Here is a 21,202-nt window from a genome sequence, read left to right on the forward strand (position 1 = left end):
CTAGGGTTAGGGCTGGGGTTAGGGCTGGGGTTAGGGCTGGGGTTGGGGCTAGGGTTAGGGCTACAGTTAGGGTTGGGGCTAAAGTTAGGGTTGGGGCTAAATTTAGGGTTGGGGCTAAAGTTAGGGTTAGGATTACATTTACAGTTGGGATTAGGGTTAGGGGTGTGGTTAGGGTTATCGTTGGGATTATGGTTAGGGGTGTGTTTGGATTAGGGTTTCAGTTATAATTGGGGGGTTTCCACTGTTCAAGCACATCAGGGGCTCTCCAAATGCGACATTGCGTCCGATCTCAATTCTAGCCTATTCTGCGTTGAAAAAGTAAAACAGTGCTCCTTCCCTTCCGAGCTCTCCCGTGCGCAACATATGGGGTATCAGCGTTCTCAGGACACATTGGACAAGAACTTTTGGGGTCCAATTTCTCCTGTTACTCTTGGGAAAATACAAAACTGGGGGCTAAAAAATAATTTGTGAAAAAAAAAAAAAGGATTTTTTATTTTCACGGCTCTGCGTTACAAACTGTAGTGAAACACTTGGGGGTTCAAAGTTCTCACAACACATCTAAATATGTTCTTTGGGGGGTCTAGTTTCCAATATGCGGTCACTTGTGGGGAGTTTCTACGATTTAGGTACATTAGGGGCTCTGCAAATGCAACGTGACGCCTGTAGACCATTCCATCTAAGTCTGCATTCCAAATGGTGCTCCTTCCCTTCCGAGCTCTCCCATGTGGTTCCCCCCCACATATGGGGTATCAGCGCACTCAGGACAAATTGGACAACAACTTTTGGGGTCCAATTTCTCCTGTTACCCTTGGGAAAATACAAAACTGGGGGCTAAAAAATAATTTTTGTGGGGAAAATTATTTTTATTTTTTTTTACGGCTCTGCATTATAAACTTCTGTGAAGCACTTAATGGGTCAAAGTGCTCACCACACATCTAGATAAGTTCCTTAGGGGGTCTTCTTTCCAAAATGGTGTCACTTGTGGGGGGTTTCAATGTTTAGGCACATCAGGGGCTCTCCAAACGCAACATGGCGTCCCATCTGAATTCCAGTCAATTTTGCATTGAAAAGTCAAATGGCGCTCCTTCACTTCCGAGCTCTGCCATGCGCCCAAACAGTGGTTTACCCCCACATATGGGGTATCGGCGTACTCAGGACAAATTGTACAACAACTTTTGGGGTCCATTTTCTCCTGTTACCCTTTGTAAAATAGAAAAAATTGGAACTGAAGTAAATTTTTTGTGTAAAAAAGTTAATGTTCATTTTTATTTAAACATTCCAAAAATTCCTGTGAAACACCTGAAGGGTTAATAAACTTCTTGATTGTGGTTTTGAGCACCTTGAGGGGGTCAGTTTTTAGAATGGTGTCACACTTGGGTATTTTCTATCATATAGACCCCTCAAAATGACTTCAAATGAGATGTGGTCCCTAAAAAAAAAAATGGTGTTGTAAAAATGAGAAATTGCTGGTCAACTTTTAACCCTTATAACTCCCTAACAAAAAAAAAATTTTGGTTCCAAAATTGTGCTGATGTAAAGTAGATATGTGGGAAATGTTACTTATTAAGTATTTTGTGTGACATATCTCTGTGATTTAATTGTATAAAAATTCAAAGTTGGAAAATTGCGAAATTTTAAAAGTTTTCGCCAAATTTCCGTTTTCTTCACAAATAAACGCAGGTAATATCAAATAAATTTTACCACTATAATGAAGTACAATATGTCACCAGAAAACAATGTCAGAATCACCGGGATCCGTTGAAGCGTTCCAGAGTTATAACCTCATAAAGGGACACTGGTCAGAATTATAAAAATTGGCCTGGTCATTAACGTGCAAACAACCCTTGGGGGTAAAGGGGTTTAAAACAAAAAAGTTTAGGTCTAAAGTAAATTTTTTGTACATTTTTTTTAAACTTCTTGAATGTGGTTTTGAGTACCTTGAGGGGTGCAGTTTTCAGAATGGCGTCACTTTTAGACACTTTGTCATATTGACCCCTCAAAAGTCACTTCAAATGTGATGTTGTCCCTAAAATAAATAAATAAATAAATAAAAAATGGGTTTGTAAATTTTGTTGGAAAAAAAAGTTTCAAAAAATATTCTGATATAAAGTAGACATGTAGGAAATGTTATTTATTAACTATTTTCTGTGACATAACTCTCTGATTTAAGGTCACAAAAAATAAGTTTTTTTCATAAATAAAGACAAGTCATATTGAAGAAATTTTACCACTGACATGAATTATATGATGTCACGAAAAAAAACATAAACAGAATCAGTGGGATCCATTGAAGCGTTCCAGAGCTATAACTTCATAAAATGACAGTAGTCAGAATTATAAAAATTGGCTTGGTCATTAAAGTCAAAATTTGATCGGTCACTAAGGAGAATAGCAAATCCAGCCTTTGCTGGTGTTGCACACAGCTAATAGGTTGGGTCCTACATGTGCCACCCCAAACGAATGTATCGCGTAGCAACAGCTTGCCCATGATTGGCCTTTAGAAGGATTGTTAGTATGATGTTTCAACAAAGTATCGCCCCTTGAGGACTCTGATTCCTAAAAATGTGCACAGGCCTGGACAGCTGCTCTTTTCTCCCAATAAGAACTGTCCCTGAGCTGTACAATGGCATCAGTGTGCCTAGTGTTGCAGCACCTGTCCTTGTATAACCTCTGTAGTAATGCCACTGCCAAGATGGCTATGGCATTACAGTAAATGGCAGGGAATCCCTGCATGTTTATTGGCTGTGTATCGGGTTCCAAACATGCAGGGCAGGGATTCAAGCATTCAATCTGAGCGGCAGCCAAAGCTCGACGAGTGCCGTGCATATCCGAGCACCCAGACACTCGACTGACGTCAGAGTACCACTGAGCACGCTGAATGATCACTAATCTCTAGTGATGAGTGACTATACTAGTTGCTCGGGTGGTCTCTGAGTATTTTGGCGTACTCGGGGATTTAGTTTGTTGACGCAACTGCATGATTTGCGGCTGCTGGACAGCTTGAGTACATGTGTGGATTTCCTAACAAACACGCAACCCCCACATGTATTCAAGCTGTCTTCAAGTCATGCAGCTATGGCGACAAACTAAATCCCCGAGCACGCCAAAATACTCAGAGAAAACCCGAGCCATGAATATACTCACTCATCACTGCTAATCACCAACTTTCCCTCTATTAAAAATGCAGAATTAAAAAAAAAAAAAAATTGACTCCACATACATAAAAGTCCAGTCAATAAAATATAAAATGAAGCCGGACAGTTAACACTGAAAAGACAAAAAAATTAACTAGATACCAACTCTTCCTATAAAAAAACAAATACAATTAGAATCAATCAAAACAATTCTTGTACTCAAAATTAGTATTAATAGTTCAAAGACAAGCACTCGCAAAACTCAGTTGGGGTTAAAAAGCAAAAAAAAAAAATCTTTATGGGTGTTGGAAAATGGCATCCGAAACAAAAAAAATGTCTATCAACTTATAAATTTTTTTCCACCACTTTAAATATAATAAAAAATAAGTTTGGGATCACCTTAGTTGTACTGATCTGGAAAATAATTTTCCAGGTCTTTTTACTATACAGTAAACATCTTAAAAATAAAACCCAAAATACAATTGCATTTTTTTCACCATTTCATCCCACTTGGATTTTTTTCTTTTTTTTTTTTTTTAAGTTTTGCAGTAAAGTGGATATTGTCATTCAAAGCTAGAACTTGTTTTGCAAAAAATAAGCCTTTCATATACAGATTAAAAAGAAAAAAGAAAGTTATGGCTCACAGGACAGGGGGGTAAAAAACAAAAGTGCAAAAAAAAATTTTTTTAAATCGATCTGTCCCGAAGGAGTTAATATATACAGTTTGTATTGTAAATCTGGTGATCTATCCCCTTCATTGTGTTGTTCATAAGAGAGAATATACATGAATATTTTTAATGAGACATATTGCACACTATGTTCACTCCACATTTTGTTGTTCCTTTTCTTTTCCTGGTAATTTACAAAGGCTGACTTTTGTGAGCCTCTGTATCTTTTTTTTATTTTTTAAAACAACCATTCCATTGGCTTCAATTTAAAATTGGCTACAGAACAGACATTGCTATCCCTATATCGACACAATGCTAAGTAAACTATGTATTCCATTCCTTATTTCAAGATCAAGCAAGGCTGTGGAAAAGCAGATGCATGGGAACAGATCTGTACATGGTTTTTTATCTTTATCCTTTGCAATTGCATGTACAATGGTCATAAAAACTGTAGTTTTCATCTTTTTCTTTTACATGGAGCTAGTTGAACTTCTGAATGTACCAGATTCTTTGGGGGAATTATTCAACTTGGCATCTAGAATATGATTTGACATGTGTAATATTTACATTTCTACCATTCTTCCAGACATAGTAGACAATAGTGGTATGTTGCGGTAAATACCATTCGGTTTAAATGCTTCATACACCTTCAAAGAGTTTTTTTATTGTTTACTTACCGTATATACTAATGTATAAGTCGAACCAAGGCACCTAATTTTGCCAAGAAAAATTGGAAAAACTTATTGACTCGAATATAAGCTGGGTATGCATTGTCTCTTCCTCCCCATCCTTGTTTGCATGGCTCCTCCTCCCCATCCTTGTTTGCATGGCTCCTCCTCCCCATCCTTGTCTACATGGCTCCTCATCCCAATCCTTGTCTGCATGGATCCTCATCCACATCCTTGTCTGCATGGCTCTTTATCCCCATCCTTGTCTGCATGGCTCCTTATCCCCATCCTTGTCTGCATGGCTCCTCATCCCTGTCCAGGTATGTATGGCCCCCATGAGAAAAGCTTAAAAAAAAAATCGTACTTACCTTCCCTGCTCGCCCTCTCAGCATCTTGTTCTGGTGCCCCCAGCTCTAGTGTCCCAGCTCATTAAGGTAATGAATATTCACCTCTCTCCACACCTATGGGAGTGAAGAGGGGTGAATATTCATAACTCTTTAAGTAGCGCGCACTTGTGATCGCTGGAAGCCGGCTGCTGCGGCTGACATTGTGTGCGCTATAAGAGAAATTAATAATCTCTGCCAGTGCATTGAATATTCATTTCTCTTTAGCAGTGGACACAGGTTTTAACCGCAGCAGCCGGCTCCTGCCTCCTGTGACCCGCTGCTCCAACGCTCCCCTGCCGTCTTCTGGGACAATAACTCGAGTATAAGCCCAAGGAGCGTTTTCAGTACAAAAAAAATGCGTATACACGGTACTTCCTAATGCAAAGTTAAGCTCCATTATAGTCTTCATTACAAATATTGCACCATCTTGCTATTGCTGAGTGATTTTCGAAAAATGTTAAGGTATGTTCCCACGGTCAGTAAACACTGTGGTTTGGACGCTGCTTACATTGCAGTGTCCAACCCACAGCGTCCAAGATGTTTACAGCATAGTGGATGGCATATCAAGAAAACCCATGGCCACTATGGGTCCTGAGATGCCTGCGGATCACCCGCGGAGGTGGACATGTGGCGCGTCTTTCCAGGCCGCAGCATGTCAATTTATCTTGCAGAGACACGAGTCTCCGCAAGATAAATTTCACCCGTCCAATGTATTGTATGCGGTGATTCCACACGGTTCAATGAACACATGCGGAATCACCTGCGTTACAAAGCTGGCAGTGCTTTGGGCGCAGCGGACATATGCTGCGTCCAAAGTGCTGACTATTTCCGACTATGGAAACATAGCCTGACGAGCCTGTCCTGTCAACTCCTGTTTAACACTAAGGCCGGCGTCACACTGGCGAGTTTTACGGACGTATGAGCGCAGAAAATACATCCGTAAAATACGCATAACACATGGCCCAATGATTCTCTATGTCCCAGCTCCTATCAGCCGTATTTTACTGATCCGTATTATACGGTCCTCTACGGCCGTACAAAATCGCAGCATGCTGCGTTTGTCACCGTATTGCGCAAATAAATCGCCAATGAAAGTCTATGGGGGCGAGAAAAGTACGGATTACACACGGACCAGCAGTGTGACTTGCGAGAAATACGCAGCGGTGTTATTGAAAAGTCGGTAATTCAATTGCCGGCTTTTCATTTCTCCTTCCTAAACCCGACATGATATGAGACATGGTTTACATACAGTAAACCATCTCATATCCCCTTTTTTTTGCATATTCCATACTACTAATGTAAGTAGTGTGTATGTGCAAAATGTGGGTGCTGTACCTGTGAAAATAAAGGGTTAAATTGCGGAAAAAATTGGCGTGGGCTCCCGCGCAATTTTCTCCGCAAGAGTGGTAAAGCCAGTGACTGAGGGCAGATATTAATAGCCAGGAGAGGGTCCATGGTTATTGGCCCCCCCGTGGCTAAAAACATCTGCCCCCAGCCACCCCAGAAAAGGCACATCTGGAAGATGTGGCTATTCTGGCACTTGGCCACTCTCTTCCCACTCCCTGTAGCGGTGGGATATGGGGTAATGAAGGGTTAATGCCACCTTGCTATTGTAAGGTGACATTAAGCCAGATTAATAATGGAGAGGCGTCAATGATGACACCTATCCATTATTAATCCAATTGTCTGAAAGGGTTAAAAAACACACACCCACACATTATTTCATTAAAATACTTTTTAATAAACACACAGGTTGTTTTAGTATTTTATTGCTCTCTCAATCCAGCTGAACACCCTCGCTTGGCAAAATAATAAACCCACAATATACATACCTTCTGATGACCTGTCACGTCCCACGAGGTAATCCATCTGAAGGGGTTAACTCAATTTACAGGCAGGAGCTGCGCTAAAGCACTCGCTCGTGCCTGTAACCCCCGGGGAATGAATGAAAGCTGAGTGATCTGTACTTACATTGAGTCGCGGTGAGGCGCCCTCTGGTGGATGAACTCATGAACTGGAGCCTTGGAAAAGTTCCCACGCTCGAGTTCATATGAGTTCATCCACCAGAGGGCGCCTCACCGCAACTCAATGTAAGTACAGATCATCCAGCTTTCATTCATTCCCCGGGGGTTACAGGCACGAGCGAGTGCTTTAGCGCAGCTCCTGCCTGTAAATTGAGTTAACCCCTTCAGATGGATTACCTCGTGGGACGTGACAGGTCATCTGAGGGTATGTATATTGTGGGTTTATTATTTTGCCAAGCGAGGGTGTCCAGCTGGATTGAGAGCAATAAAATATTAAAACGTGTCTTTATTTCATTAAAATACTTTTAAATAATGTGTGTGTGGTTTTTTTTAACCCTTTCAGACAATTGGATTAATAATGGATATGTGTCATAATTGACGCCTCTCCATTATTAATCTGGTTAATGTCACCTTACAATAGCAAGGTGGCATTAACCCTTCATTACCCCATATCCCACCGCTACACGGGAGTGGGAAGAGAGTGGCCAAGTGCCAGAATAGGTGCATCTTCCAGATGTGCCTTTTCTGGGGTGGCTGGGGGCAGATGTTTTTAGCCAAGGGGGGGCCAATAACCGTGGACCCTCTCCTGGCTATTAATATCTGTTCTCAGTCACTGGCTTTACCACTCTGGAGGAGAAAATTGCGCTGGAGCCCACGCCAATTTTTTCCGCCATTTAACCCTTTATTTTAGCAGCTACAGCGCCCAAATTTTGCACATACACACTACTAACATTAGTAGTGTGGAATATGCAAAAAAAAAAGGGGGATATGAGATGGTTTACTGTATGTAAACCATGTCTCATATCCTGTCGGGTTTGTGAAGGAGAAATGAAAAGCCGGCAATTGAATTACCGGCTTTTAACATATATCGCGCTGATTTAAATATAAATACAGTGTATATATATATATATGTATGTATGTATGTATGTATGTATGTATGTATGTATGTATGTATGTATAGATATATAGATATATAGATATATATAGATATATATAGATATATATAGATATATATAGATATATATAGATATATATAGATATATATAGATATATATAGATATATATATATATATATATATATATATATATATATATATATATATATATATATATATATATAGAGAGAGAGAGATATATATAGATATAGTATATATACTGTATATATGTTTTAACGAACATTTGAGCACATAAATCCATTAGATGTCGGTTTTGCAAGCCTGCGAGAAAATCTCGCAGTACGGATGCCATACGGATTACATACGGAGGATGCCATGCGCAAAATACGCTGACACACCCTGACTACGGATCACTATTTTGGGAACATTTCTCCGTATTACGGCCGTAAAAAACGGACCGTATTGTCTTACGCTGAGTGTGACGCCGGCCTAAGAGCAAAGGATGGTCTGAATAATAATGTCTAGATGTAGACGCTTCAGGACACGCCTCTGATAGATATATATAAAATCGGTTCAAAAGACTGAACATATGTACAGCAAGTTATTTTTTCAATGCTGTGCATTTGTCGTTAATTTGTTTGATCATTTACAAGCTCTTTTTTTTAGATGAGGATAAAAAAAAGTATAGTCTCAGGAGGATCAGAAAAAAACTGGTCTCCGATAAGGAGGAAATCGCACAGAAGAGCAAATGATTGCAGGATAGAAGCTGTATTTAAATATGATGCAGTGAAGACAGTTGCACCCTGGATACATGCAGACCACCCATCCAGTATTATTGGGATAGGCTCTCCTACAAGAGCAAAATCTAAAACTTGGATCAGGCTTAGTGCAATTTTATTAACCCCTTAATGACCGCCAATACGTCTTTTTACTGACCTGAGATATGAGAGAATACCATCCCCATACAGGTAACAATCCAGCAGCCATTGGCTGTATACTATAGCAGACAACTTGCTGCATCGGCCATGATCAGTGTTGGCACCGTCTAACTGCTTAACCCCTTAGACGCTGCTGTCAAAATTTACTGCATCATATAAAGGGTTAACAGAGTATGGGGGATTCCTATTTAACTTCATTGGCACCCAGAGATCATGATTGTGTGGTGCTGATATTTGCCATGGCAATTCACGGCCAAATAGCGACTTTAGAGTCTGCCGGTTGCAGTGGCCTGCCAGAAGTTAGCAACATTTAGGTGGTAAAAATACACTTTTCCGTTTCTGTCATGCCACTTTACATTAATTCCTGAAAATCACCTGAAGGGTTAATAAACTACCTGACAGCAGTTTTCAATATGTCAGGGGGTGCTGTTATTAAAATGATATTTTTGAAGGTTTTCCAATATATAGGACACCCAACACTTAAAACCTGGATCGGTCCCTAAAAAATTAATTTTGTAAATTTCCTTGAAAAAAAATGAAAAATTACTGCTACATTTTTAAACCTCTTGAAATGTTAACAAAATAAAATAACATTTTACAAAGGGTGCTGATGTAAAGCAGACATGTGGAAATGTTATTTATTAATGTTAATGCTTCAGGATGTAGGTGGCAGAAATGTGTCCACACCGTGGCCCAGTGTCCACGGCGAGTTCGTCACCGGTTTCCATGCGGTCATTTCCTGAAGCCGTGGGCCGCTGGAGGCTCCAGGAAAATGGCCACCGGAGGCCGCGCGTGCGCAGATTGAGATCTCGGTGGTCATTTTCCTGAAGTCGAGTACCGCCAAGATCTCAATCTGCGCACGCGTGGCCTCCGGTGGCAATTTTCCTGAATCCTCTAGTGCAGGGTTGTCAAACTGCATTCCTCAAGGGCCGCAAACAGGTCATGTTTTCAGGATTTCCTTGTATTGCACAGGTGATCATTTAATCACCTGCACAGAATGATTCCAGCACCTTGTGCAATGAGAAGGAAATCTTGAAAACACGCATGGTTTGAGGCCCTCGAGGAATGCAGTTTGACACCCCTGCTCTAGCGGCCCACGGCTTCAGGAACATGGCTGCAGGGAAGCTGGTGATGCGCTCACCGTGGACACCGGACAGCAACGTGGACACATTTCTGCTGCCTGCAATGCTTCCTCAGGAAAGGACCCTGCTCAGGTGCACTCCACACCACCCACTGCCGCAGCATCGCCACACCTCTGCCGCCACTGCCGATTCCGTTGCCGCAACCCCGCCGTGAGCCCGCGTTGACACCATAAGGCCATATAAACAAATTAGTAAGAGGGATTACTGTGAAAAGACATTCTGCACATGATACAGATTGTTCAAATGAACCGAATATGTATAATAATTGTGATTTACTTTGTCTACAAAAATGTTGAGTTCAATAAAGGAAGTTCTATGGATGAATTGCATTCTGAATCATCACTGTTTAGTGATTGATAAATATAGTTTTGATATTGGTAGTCTACACCAAAAAAATATTCCAAATGCATTGTTCTATCCCGTGCAATCCAGGTCTAAAGGTATGCATATATTCCAAAAACAGGTGATGGAAGAAATTAGAGCTGTTAGATGTAAAAAAAATAATGGGGAAAATAAAAAATATTATATGAAATATGGTGAATTTCAGGCATTAAAATCCCTTGAAGCTAATGAGTACATTATAATTCGTCAGTCACATAAAGAAAGCAGAGGGTTTGGTATTGGATAGGGCCTTATATGAAGTGAGGTTACTGTAATGTTGAATTCGGATGATACATATGAAATACGAAGTGGTGATCCAACTGCGAAATATCAGGCTGAATTGAAAAGTCTGCTGTTGGATTTGGTGGAATGCAATATTATGTCCGTTAAAGAAAGAATGTGTGGGTACATGGTCCTAAAATACCAATATTTAATTGTTTTCCCAAAACACATAAAGAAACATTTCCCCAAAACTACGCCCTATAAAGTCTGGCATTGGATCTTTCTCTGAGTGATTATCTGCCTGGGTAGATCGCTATATTCAACCTTTGGTATCATATGCCCCCACATATATCAAAGATACAAAAGCACTTTCAATATTATTAAAGAATTAAAATGGAAACAAGAATATGGATGCGTTACCAGTGATGTTGTTTCGCTTTATTCATCTATGCCGCATCAGGAGACATTAGCATTTGGATTCAGGGTGATGAAAATGTATACTACGGTGCCAGAGTGGATTATAGTTAAGAATGTTAATGGGGTGTCCTTTTTACTATCCCATAGTTATTTTTATTCAATAAAAAGTACTGTAAACAGGTTAAAGGTTGCTCGATGGGGGCAAAGCAGAGGGTGCACACTAAACACATCATCGCACCCTCTGACCTGAACGTCACAGCAAGAGGACGCGGAAGACAGAGCCCGGCGGTGGAACAGGGGAATATTGCATGACTCACCCTCCCCTGTCATACTCTCCCTCCTGGTGCGGTCCCTGCTTCTCCGATGATCTCTGGCGCCGGCAGCTTGTTCCTGTGTTCAGCGGTCACATTGTACCGCTCATTAAAGTAATGAATATGCGCTCCGCCTATGGGAGTGGAGTCGTGTCCATATTCATTACTTTAATGAGGGGTACCATGTGACCGCTGAACACCGGAAGAGCTGCAGGCTCCAGAGACCATCTGAGAAGCAAGGAAGTGCAGAGACTGCGCCGGAAGCAGGTGAGTATGATGTGACAGCCTCCGCTCCCCCTCTCCCGTCGACCCCCTGGGACAATGACTCGAGTATAAGCCGAGAGGGGCACTTTTAGCCTAAAAAAATGGGCTGAAAATCTCGGCTTATACTCCAGTATGTATGTAAAATATTATTTTTCCATTGCCTTTAAGATTATCAACTAAGAATAAGAGTATTCTACTGTGTTAAAGCTGAGCAGAAGTAACAGATATATAGGCTACTAGCCATTTGAATAAGGCAGCTTAGCTTTTGTGGCTTTAGTTTGTTGTTGTCCATAAAAGAAATATAGTACTATAACATATTGGGAGACACTTTTTTTTTTTTTTGTGGGTCTATAAGCAATGGAGAAATAGCGAGATTAATTTCTGCCCTCGTTTGTCATTTTCTGCAATTCCAATTAGCATAAGTACTAAAATATTTTAATGTCTGAAATGAAGAAATAAAGGTGTTCACCCAAGTGATCATGCTTGATAGTGCATGCTGATATGAAAGGCTGCTTCCTCTAATGATGGCTTGTTTGTTCTTGGATGAGCAGAAAAATGTATGCCTAGAAGATTAATTTCCAGTGGCTGAAACTTACAGCATTACTTATCTCCTCATTTCTGCTTTTTGTATGCATGCCAAGCAGTCTGCTGTAATTACCTTTTTTGTTTCAGAACCTAAAGATTACCGGTATACCCTGAAATGTTGCTACTTTTGCTACATATATGTTCCCTTAATGCATCCTATAAATAAACTTATCGTTAGAGGCTAAGTTAATGTGATTTTTTTGTTTCCATTCATGCTAGATTTACTTTTTTATTATTTCCCCACCCTAAGCCCATTGAGAATAACTTTTAAAGTAGGGGAGAACCCATTTAAACTCTTTATACTTTGCTTCTCACATGTGCATGGTCCTTCATTCCAGACAATATAGATTTGATTGTATTTGGAGCAATTAGTGTTTAGACCTTTATTATTGTAACTTGTTATCTAGTTTTCTTTTATTACATTACCTCTTCTTTCTACATTGAGAGATGTATTCACTTTTTTCTTTTTTTAGACTTCCAGGGCTTGTTTGCTATAGATGTTTTATAGAGTCAGTGGAATGACCCTGGCATTTCATTCCGTCAAAATTGAGAATTTTATGACCTGTGTCCTTGCTGCTTTTGCAAACAGTAATTCTGTGTATAATCGGATTCCTCCTTTCTTTACGGCTCCATATTCCTCATGGTTAAATATTTTTGTAGGCCAATAAATGTAAATGTACTTCGTAAAACCATTCGTGATGACATTTTGGTTCTTTCAATTTACTGCATTTGACCTTAATTGTCTTTTCTGCTGTCTCTTGTTCAGTGGAGATTTAGGATGAGCGTTTTATAGCACTTAGCATGTCCTCTCTGTCACTATGTATGGATGTATGCATTGGGATGCAGAGCAAGTTCCTGCTTCATTGGCATCGCTGCACTGGCAGCTAAAGAACCATTTAAACCTTTATCAGAGCAAAAGCATAATACTGTAGATGGATAGATTATTGCTAGTGTACTTATTGCAGTCAGTTTACAGTCCTGCTTTAGGAAATGCTTTAAATTGTTTTCTCTCATTTTAGAAGAGCAATAGAAAAGCATAGGGTGATAATACTTGTACCAGCTGTAAATGAGATTCTGTCACATTTCCGCAAATAATTACATTTATTTTAGAACTTTGGAAGACTCTATTTTGAATATTCCAAAACGAGTCCTTGGTTTTATTTTATTACAGGATAATGTGTGTACGCTATTGGTCCAGGTTTACCATAAGTAACCATTAAATGACATTGATTGTACCTCATCAAGTGGTAAACAGTTCAGCAGCAAGAATTTAATGGTCAACTTTTTAAAGAGCAATTCCCTCAGGACCCAGTAGATTGCAGTTACCGGTTTACGATTTCCTGAGATAATCACAAGTTTTGTTTCAATTCGATGCTCTGTTTTTTCCTTTTGAGTAATTTTTTTTTTCTTTAATAAACTTATCCCCCCCCATAAAAAAAAATTGACACTACTGCCAGTCTTGTCCACCAAGCCATTTTTGACCCAGAATCTGAATATAATAAAAGCAGATCAAAAGTATACCACAACATTTATTTTATTAGCCCAATTATTAAAAAAATGTTTAAAATGGCTAGTATGAAGACCCAAAAAACAGGTTTGTGAGCAGGACATCACCAAAATAGTAAAGGATAGATAAGTGGTCCTGAATGCAGTGGTCTTTTGTTAACTCCCGTCACGTTACAAAATTTTCTACATACAGTAGCTTTTTCTGTGCTCTAGTAACTACAATGCTGCACTCGCTCGCGATGTGAAGCATGTGCGATTGAACTGTTCAGACCATTTTTTGTTTGGCTAATTATTTAGTAAATCTCCAGCACAAGTTAAATACTGTATATACTCGAGTATAAGCCGACCCGAGCATAAGCCGAGACCCCTAGTTTTGCCACAAAAAGCTGGGAAAACTTAATGACTCGAGTATAAGCCTAGGGTGGAAAATGCAGCAGCTACTGGTGAATTTCAAAAATAAAAATAGATACCAAGAAAAGTAAAATTAATTGAGATATCAGTAGGTTAAATGTTTTTGAATATCCATATTGAATCAGGAGCCCCATATAATTCTCCATACAGTTCATGATGGGCCCTATAAGATGCTCCATATTAAAATATGCCCCATATAATGCTGCACAAATGTTGATTATGGCCCCATAAGATGCTCCATAGAGACATTTGCCCAATATAGTGCTGCACAAATGTTGATTATGGCTCCATAAGATGCTCCTTAGAGATATTTGCCCCATATGCTGTTGCTGCGATTAAAAAAAAAAAAAATAAAAAAAAAAATGACATACTCCCCTCTCGTTGCTCAGGCCCCCGGCACTTGCAATATTCACCTGTCCTCATTCCGGCACAGCTGTGTCTTCCGCGTCCTCTGCACTAATGTTCAGGCAGTGGGCACAGACTAACCACATCATCGTGCCCTCTGACCTGAGCGTCACTGCAGAGGATGCGGAAGACACAGTGGCGCCAGAACGAGGACAGGTGAGTATCGCGCAGTGCTCCCCCTCCCCATTATCCTCACCTGCTCCCGGTGCGGTCCCTGCAGTTCCCTCGTTTTCCAGGCACTGACAGCTTCTTCCAGCGTTGAGCGGTCACCATTACTGCTCATTACAGTTATGAATATGCGGCTCCACCCCTATGGGAGTGGAGTCGCTTCCGTATTCATTACTGTAATGAGTGGTATCATGTGACCGTTCAACGCTGGAAGAAGCTGTCAGCGATCGGAGATGCAGGGACCGCACCAGGAGCAGGTGAGTATGTGACAGCCGCCGCTCCCCCTCCCCCGCCGACCCCCCTGGGACAATGACTCGAGTATAAGCCGAGAGGGGCACTTTCAGCCTAAAAAATGGTCTGAAAATCTCGGCTAATACTCGAGTATATACGGTACATTGACTGTCTAAACAGCTTCCAGGGCTTACGATAGAGCATTTTTATGTTCTAAGCTGATGAGCGAAATTATATTGGTTAGTTCATTGATAACAAAAAAGAGGAGAAAGGGATATTCTCATCTCTGACTGGCTCCAACCACTGGAGATGTAGTTACAGAATCAATTGAGTGGCTGAACTACCCTGGACCAGTGACTCCAATAGCAATGGTGCTTTATGTAAGTCAATGGAATAATGGGCATATTTCAGAGTCACGTAACTTATGTTCAGTGGTTTACTTGCCTCCTCAGGTTTCATGCTGTCAGGAGACCCAGTAACTGGTGTACAGCTGGATGTAAGCGTGCTATACAAATATTCAGTTTTAAGTAGCAATGCCCAAAATTGATTTAAATGACCAAAATATCTATAGGCTATGCCCCCAGACAAAGCTAAAATACGGGATTACTAACACAAGTAGTGCAGACATCCTTCATCTCGTTTGAACCCTCCCCAGACCAAACCCTAGAATTCACATACAGTACACTTACTCCGCATGAGCAGCAACTTTCCTAAATGAATCTCAAATGTGCTTTGGAACAATATTCAAACAGACCAGATGCCATCTGTACAGGTGGTGCTTGTTACATCTGTAAATAAGGACTGTCCGCTAAATAGATACAGACCCCAGAAAAAAACAAAACTGCACCCCAAAACACAACCTAGAGCATGCGCCAAAATAAATACAGATCTCACACCAGACTGCACAGTAAACACAGACCTCCGAATAAATGCACACCCTAAAACCAGTCCATAAAATAAGTACAGACCCCAGACAAGACTAATAGAATAAATATAGACCCCACAGACCAAACCCAGAATGTGGACACCGAAGTATAACCCCAAAATAAAAACAGACCCCCAAAGTTGCTGAAAAAACCCAACCCTAACCTAAGCACCAAACCAGACCCATGAGCAAATTCAGAGCTGCAAAATAAATACTTAAGTGCGTAACTCGGACAAGGCCTAGACTTCGGACCTGGATAAAAACCTGCCCTTTAATGTAGAGATGATGTGCAATGCCCGGCAGTGGCCACTAAACTGTTTACTCAACAGTTTTGCCCCACAACTGTTTACGTCCGGCTGCTGTCAGAGCTGAGAACAGCAGATTGTGGGGGTTGGAGGTGTCGGCCCCCCACCTGTTATATATTGGGACCTACAGAAATTGTGCTCCTGCGTTCACCACTACTATATTTATTGTGGCTACTCTCTACATTATCGCCTAAGATGAGAACCTATGATTGGACTTTAATGCCTTTCTCGTATTCATATATTGACTTATGTGGTGCTTTTCTTTTTTTTCTGCCAGTTTAAATTCCGATAATTGCAAATAGACGGTGAAGTAAAATACAATTATAAAAAGGGATACACAAAACAAAGAACTAAAAAAAACTATTATCGTACTTATGGCGCTCTCCATGGTTCACACCTCACGCACACTGTGCCTATAACTTTCTGAATATGAGAAAATGACATGAAATTCCAGATACCGTAATTGGACATAATTTTGCAGATGAAGATCTTTTGATTTCCTGTGAACTGAAGTATTAAACCTGGGGAAGGTTTATGCTTCCATGTAGTTAGCCCCAACCTTTACTTGACTTTCTACCTTCAAGATCCTTTCACACGTGTGAATTGGGAGTCCATTTGCGCTCGTCCACTTCTGGGCTGCAGAGACTCGCAGCAAAGTATTCCATTGTCTCTTGTGCTAAAGAGCTGAAAGTACATGATACGATTTGACAATACTGCTAACAGTGCGAGCCCTGGAGGAAATGGGCACTGTGTGAATCCTGACTAGAGCGGAGGATGAGTTATTCATGCAGTCTGCCAGTTGTTACAGAATAAATATAGTAATAAACAACACAGACCTAGACTTATTCCTTTTATTGTGGGGAAAAAATAAACTTTTTTCTTTCCCTTGAATCATTGCTGTAATGAAGAATAGAGAAATGGTATCTTTTTGTTTAAAATGCATAGTAAAATATGAGCTAATATTATCATTGGATGACCGTACAGCCATTTAATCCACAGCAAACAATTCACTAGCGTCTTTTGGGGATTTTTCATTACTCTGCATTTGTTGGAGTAGAAATTGTAACCTGGGCACCTATTAGCTTTCAGTAAGGAGTTCTCCAGTGCTGAACAAGTTAATCTTAATGGGCAGAAACTGTTTGGACGGAATGAAAAGGCTGCAGCCGCTCAGTAGTCGCAGATGATGCCCTTGCTGGATGTTAATGCCTTGGGAATTGGTGGGAGCACCACCAGTGCAGGAGGTGATTATAGATTTGTTTGTTTTTTTGTTTATTTTACAATGTCCTGAGTCAACTAGATTATCTTGTACAGTAGCGGAGAACCCTTTATTTCAATATGAGTAGTTCTGATTTCATAGAGGCTATTACTAAAGCTGCTAATATACATTAGATGGCTGTCGGTTGAACAGTGTTTTGTCTGATTCTTCAGCCAACTCTCCCATACAGAGGAGCACTCATTTGTTCAAGTGCTCCTGTATTATCTGAGAAGGCCACCGGCCGAAATTTTGGCCGACGGTATGTCTCGAGGAGAACAATGTGATTGGCAGTCTGAAATCAGACATGAGCAATTGACATCTACCCAGACCATCAGTTGGCTGACGCCGCCATACGCATTAGACCATCAGTCAAATGCATTGATATTGAAGGGTTCGGACTAGATTGGTGTAATTTATATGGGGGTCTTACAGGGACTCTGTCACCTGAATTTGGAGGGAACAATTTTCAGCCATAGGGGCGGGGTTTTCGGGTGTTTGACTCACCCTTTCCTTACCCGCTGGCTGCATGCTGGCTGCAATATTGGATTGAAGTTTATTCTCTGTCCTCCATAGTACACGCCTGCATAAGGCAAGATTGCATTGTGCAGGCATGTACTACGAAGGACAGAGAATGAACTTCAATCCAATATTGCAGCCTGCATGCAGCCAACGGGTAAGGAAAGGGTGAATCAAACACCCAAAAACCCCGCCCCTATGGCTGAAAATTGTTGCCTCCAAATTCAGGTGACAGAGTCCCTTTAAGGCTATATGAACACTCCACTGTATTCCACGGTATTGACGGTGGAAAATAAAATGCTAGGTGAAATGCCGAGACAAAGAAAACCTTATGTTAAGGGTCACCACTCTAACCCAAGAAGAGGTGCGAAACCGGATAAATAAGATTAAAATAGATAAATCTCCGGGTCCGGATGGCATACACCCACAAGTACTAAGAGAACTAAGTAATGTAATAGAAAAACCATTATTTCTTATATTTAGGAACTCTATAGTGACGGGGTCTGTTCCAAAGGACTGTCTCATAGCAAATGTGGTACCAATATTCAAAAAGGGCTATAAAAGTGAACCTGGAAATTATAGGCCAATAAGTCTAGTCTCTATTGTTGGTAAAATTTTAGAAGGTTTTCTGAGGGATGTTATTCTGGATTATCTCGATGAGAATAACGGTTTAACTACATATCCTCATGAGTTTGAGGAATCGCTCCTGTCAAACCAATCTAATCAGTTTTTATGAAGAGGTAAGCTATAGACTGGACCAAGGTGAGTCATTGAACTTGGTATATCTTGATTTTTTCCAAAGCGTTTGATACCGTGCCACACAAGAGGTTGGTGCACAAATGAGAATCCTAGGTCTGGAGGAAAATGTGTGTAAATGGGTAAGTAACTGGCTTAGTGATAGAAAGCAGAGGGTGGTTATAAATGGTATATTCTCTAACTGGGTCGCTATAACCAGTGGGGTACCACAGGGGTTGGTGTTGGGACCTATTCTATTCAACATATTAACGATCTGGTGGAAGGTTTACACAGTAAAATATTGATATTTGCAGATGATACAAAACTATGTAAAGCAGTCAATACTAAAGAAGATAGTATTCTATCCAGATAGGTTGGAAACTTGGGCCGAGAGGTGGCAGATGCGGTTTAACAATGATAAATGTAAGGCTATACACATGGGAAGAAGGAATCAATATTACCATTAAACACTGAACGGGAAACCACTGGGTAAATCTGACATGGAGGACTTGGGAATCCTAGTTAATGATAAACTTACCTGGAGCAGCCAGTGCCAAGCAGCGGCTGCCAAGGCAAACAGGATCATGGGGTGCATTAAAAGACGTCTGGATGAACATGATGAGAACATTATACTGCCTCTGTACAAATCCCTGGTTAGACTGCACATGGAGTTCTGTGTACAGTTTTGGGCATCGGAGCTCAGGAAGGATATAATGGAACTAGAGCGAGTACAAAAGAGGACAACAAAATTAATAAAGGCGATGTAGGAACTACAATACCCAGAGAGATTAGCAAAATTAGGATTATTTAGTCTAGAAAAAAGATGACTGGGGCGATCTAATAACCATGTATAAGTATATAAGGGGACAATACAAATATCTCTCCAAGGATCTGTTTATACCAAGGAAGGTGAGGGTCACAAGGGGCATTCTCTGCGTCTGGAGGAGAGGAGGTTTTTCCACCTATATAGAAGAGGATTCTTTAATTCCTTGCCTGAGGAGATGGTGTTGGCGAGCACAGTCGAGGGGTTCAAGAGAGGCCTGGATGCCTTCCTGGAGCGTAACAATATTGTATCTTACAGTTATCTTCTTTAGAAGGATGTAAATCTGGGTATTTATTCTGATGGATTATAGGCTGAACTGGATGGACAAATGTCTTTTTTCAGCCTTGCTAACTATGTTAATATGTAACACTGCCTCTGAGCCGTTTATGGGCAGTATAAATTGTGACGATATCCTGACATTTACCTGTGACTGGGCTCAGATGTATGCTTCCGTTTAAGCATATAGTGGCATACGTTGCCCAATAAGGTTCTATTGTCAATATTCTATCGAGATGTGGATGAGAAGCTAGCTGAATCATGATCTTATCTATGCAAAGTGCATACTTGCAATCACGTGTCAAATATCACACCAGCAAACACCGCCAAATCCTAACAGTGTGTATACAACACACTGTTAGCATTTGACAAGCTACAATGCCTGCTGAAAATGTCCCAGGGCTTAACTACACCTTTTAAAGTAAAGCTCAGGATTGGAACTATTGTGACTGTGTTCACAGGAAATGAAATACTGTAAATAACTCTTCCAATATGACGGTATCACTGCCTTATGTCTGACTGTTGTATACTATTCAGATTCGTAGGCAGCAGAAATAAAAAAAAAAAAAGAAAAAAAATCATTAAATATTTTGAGTTTGTCTGTATTCAGCTATATTTTTCTTTTCATCTTTACTTTAATAACAACCATTGCAGATCATGTAGTAGGCTTCATCCAGCTTTCCTATACTAATCAATCGGTAATATCTCTTGCTTCCAATCGCTGCAACACAGATTTGCCATTGAGTCTAAAAATTCTTGTTGACCACCCAAGTAGGATCTGTTATTCCACTGTTATATAAGAAACTAATATATTTAAAGGGATTGTCCAATACCTGTAAAATCAAATTTTGGAATGAAGTAGTGTCCTGTTTAAAAATAAATATATATTCTCACCTCTTGCGTTGGCGGGGTTCATGTAAAATTGTTAAACCACATGAACCCTTCCCTCAAATAATTGTTTGGCAAACAGAAAAAGTGATAGCAGGACAGCCCAATAGCAGGCAATGATTGACTGCAGGGCTCACAGCACCAATACGGAAGGCGAGTAATTTTTTGCATATTTATTTTTTACAAGGACGGCTTCATTTAAAAAAGGAGTTGATCGTGTATTGGAGAACCTTTAAAAAGTGAGCTGCAGAAGAGAAAAACTTCCAACTTGTACTCTAATTTTTTTTTTCATTTTCAGAGAAATTCCTTTATCATTTTAACTTGCAGATGTTTAGGGGGAAGATGGTAATGTATCCAATTTGTTGAGAGAATTTCAGTTATTTTGCATCTATTCAAGAAACGTCTACATTTTATAGTCACTAATTAATTATGTGATATATCAAATGTTTTTTTTCTAGATCTTTAACAAGAATTGCATTGAACCAGGAGATGAGGAAAGAAATCGAGGAAAATCAGAAGGTTAGTTTTTGTTAGACCATCCTCCTCTTGTACAGTAAATGTACAAAAAAAAATCTACACACCCCTGTTAAAATGCCAAGTTTTTGTAATGCAAAAGAATAATTTCAGTAATTTCAGATCTTTTTCTACATTTAATGTCACAGTCCCCTATAATGTGTACAGTTCGGGTGGAAAAAAGAGCTAAAATAATATGGTTGCAACTA

At 40.2% G+C, this 21,202-nt stretch overlaps 1 protein-coding gene across 1 annotated transcript in view; it reads left to right on the plus strand.

Annotated features, from left to right (window-relative positions):
- UGGT2 (UDP-glucose glycoprotein glucosyltransferase 2) overlaps nt 1-21,202 on the plus strand; it is a 459,065-nt gene that overhangs the window by 105,429 nt on the left and 332,434 nt on the right. Inside the window, exon 10 of the mRNA XM_077297152.1 lies at nt 20,939-20,999. Coding sequence (XP_077153267.1) covers nt 20,939-20,999 — 61 coding nt within the window. The remainder of the gene's footprint in view (nt 1-20,938; nt 21,000-21,202) is intronic.

This window comes from Ranitomeya variabilis, chromosome 3 (assembly GCF_051348905.1).
Source record: "Ranitomeya variabilis isolate aRanVar5 chromosome 3, aRanVar5.hap1, whole genome shotgun sequence".
Lineage (NCBI taxonomy): Eukaryota > Metazoa > Chordata > Amphibia > Anura > Dendrobatidae > Ranitomeya > Ranitomeya variabilis.